Genomic DNA, 1,065 nt, shown 5'->3' with positions numbered 1-1,065 from the left:
TAGAACTTTTAACATTCACATTAATGTTCACCAGCAGAGTTCACCTGTATTTATAGCTCATTGCATTGGTTTACAGTGTTAATATCTTTAATTAAACAATAAAATTTTTTATTTGATGTCAAATTAAAGCTAAAAACTGTATTTATTTTGTAGAAAATTACTGTATTTTTAGGAGTCTGTTATGTTACTGTATTTGTTTGCGCCCAGCTGCTGAAATATTGAGTTTTTTTACAGTGTAGTTCGGTCCCATAGATTATAAAATATAATCCACTCTGCCGTACCTCTAAAACTTGCAGAGTTTCGCTTTGGCCCTGTTATAACTTGTTGTCAGTGTGACGTAAAGCAGAAAGAGAATCAAACAATCCAATCTTTCATAATTAGTTTTAATTTCGAGTATGGGAAGATAAAGGCATTCGTGTTGTAGGAGATATTATTGATGAAGGTGCTCATTTAATTTACCTGTTAATACTTTTATTAATGTGAAGCTGTAAATGTCCAATCAGCCGTCTCACCTGAGTCCTCTGAACCATCTCGTCGTTGGTACCGAAGCGTTCCTCCATCACAGACTGAACCTGCTGGGCTTCAAACTCCAGCTGCTGACGGATCAGATCCATCTGCAGAGAAAACTACAGCGCCAGCGCACACAGGTCAGAGGTCAGAGGTCAGATCCATCATCTCTTCATCAGATACTAAAGACCGCACACTGGTTACTGTAATCTGATCACAGCGTAAGTATCTTTACTCAAGTTTCATTTCTGACAATAGATCCTCCTCAATGTTACACCTTTAAGTACCTCGAGTACTTAGTTACTTTGCAGCAGTGTGTGTGTGTGTGTGTGTGTGTTCTCACCGTGTCGATGCGAGGCAGTTGAGCCAGTCTCTGTGACAGCGCCTCCAGCTGGCTGAAGTACCAGCAGCGCTCCCTCTCCTCCCGGTCGATCTCACCCAGCAGCATGTTCCTGCAGACGGTCACACACACAGCAGACATTACTGTTACACTGTCACACTCAGGTTCTGTCAGACATCTCCAACACAGAGTCCAATACAGAGTCCACAACACAGAGT

At 41.4% G+C, this 1,065-nt stretch overlaps 1 protein-coding gene across 1 annotated transcript in view; it reads right to left on the bottom strand.

Annotated features, from left to right (window-relative positions):
* The window catches only part of apc2 (APC regulator of WNT signaling pathway 2), a 23,160-nt gene that overhangs the window by 18,991 nt on the left and 3,104 nt on the right, over positions 1-1,065 (bottom strand). The window contains exons 4-5 of the mRNA XM_035653471.1: positions 851-959; positions 513-626 (exon numbers count right to left, since the gene is read on the bottom strand). Coding sequence (XP_035509364.1) covers positions 513-626; positions 851-959 — 223 coding nt within the window. The remainder of the gene's footprint in view (positions 1-512; positions 627-850; positions 960-1,065) is intronic.

This window comes from Morone saxatilis, unplaced genomic scaffold (assembly GCF_004916995.1).
Source record: "Morone saxatilis isolate NCDOM2014 unplaced genomic scaffold, NCSU_SB_2.0 Contig12, whole genome shotgun sequence".
NCBI lineage: Eukaryota > Metazoa > Chordata > Actinopteri > Moronidae > Morone > Morone saxatilis.
The sequence above is the reverse complement of the archived record's forward strand: the minus strand, read 5'-3'. Positions and strand labels throughout refer to the sequence as shown.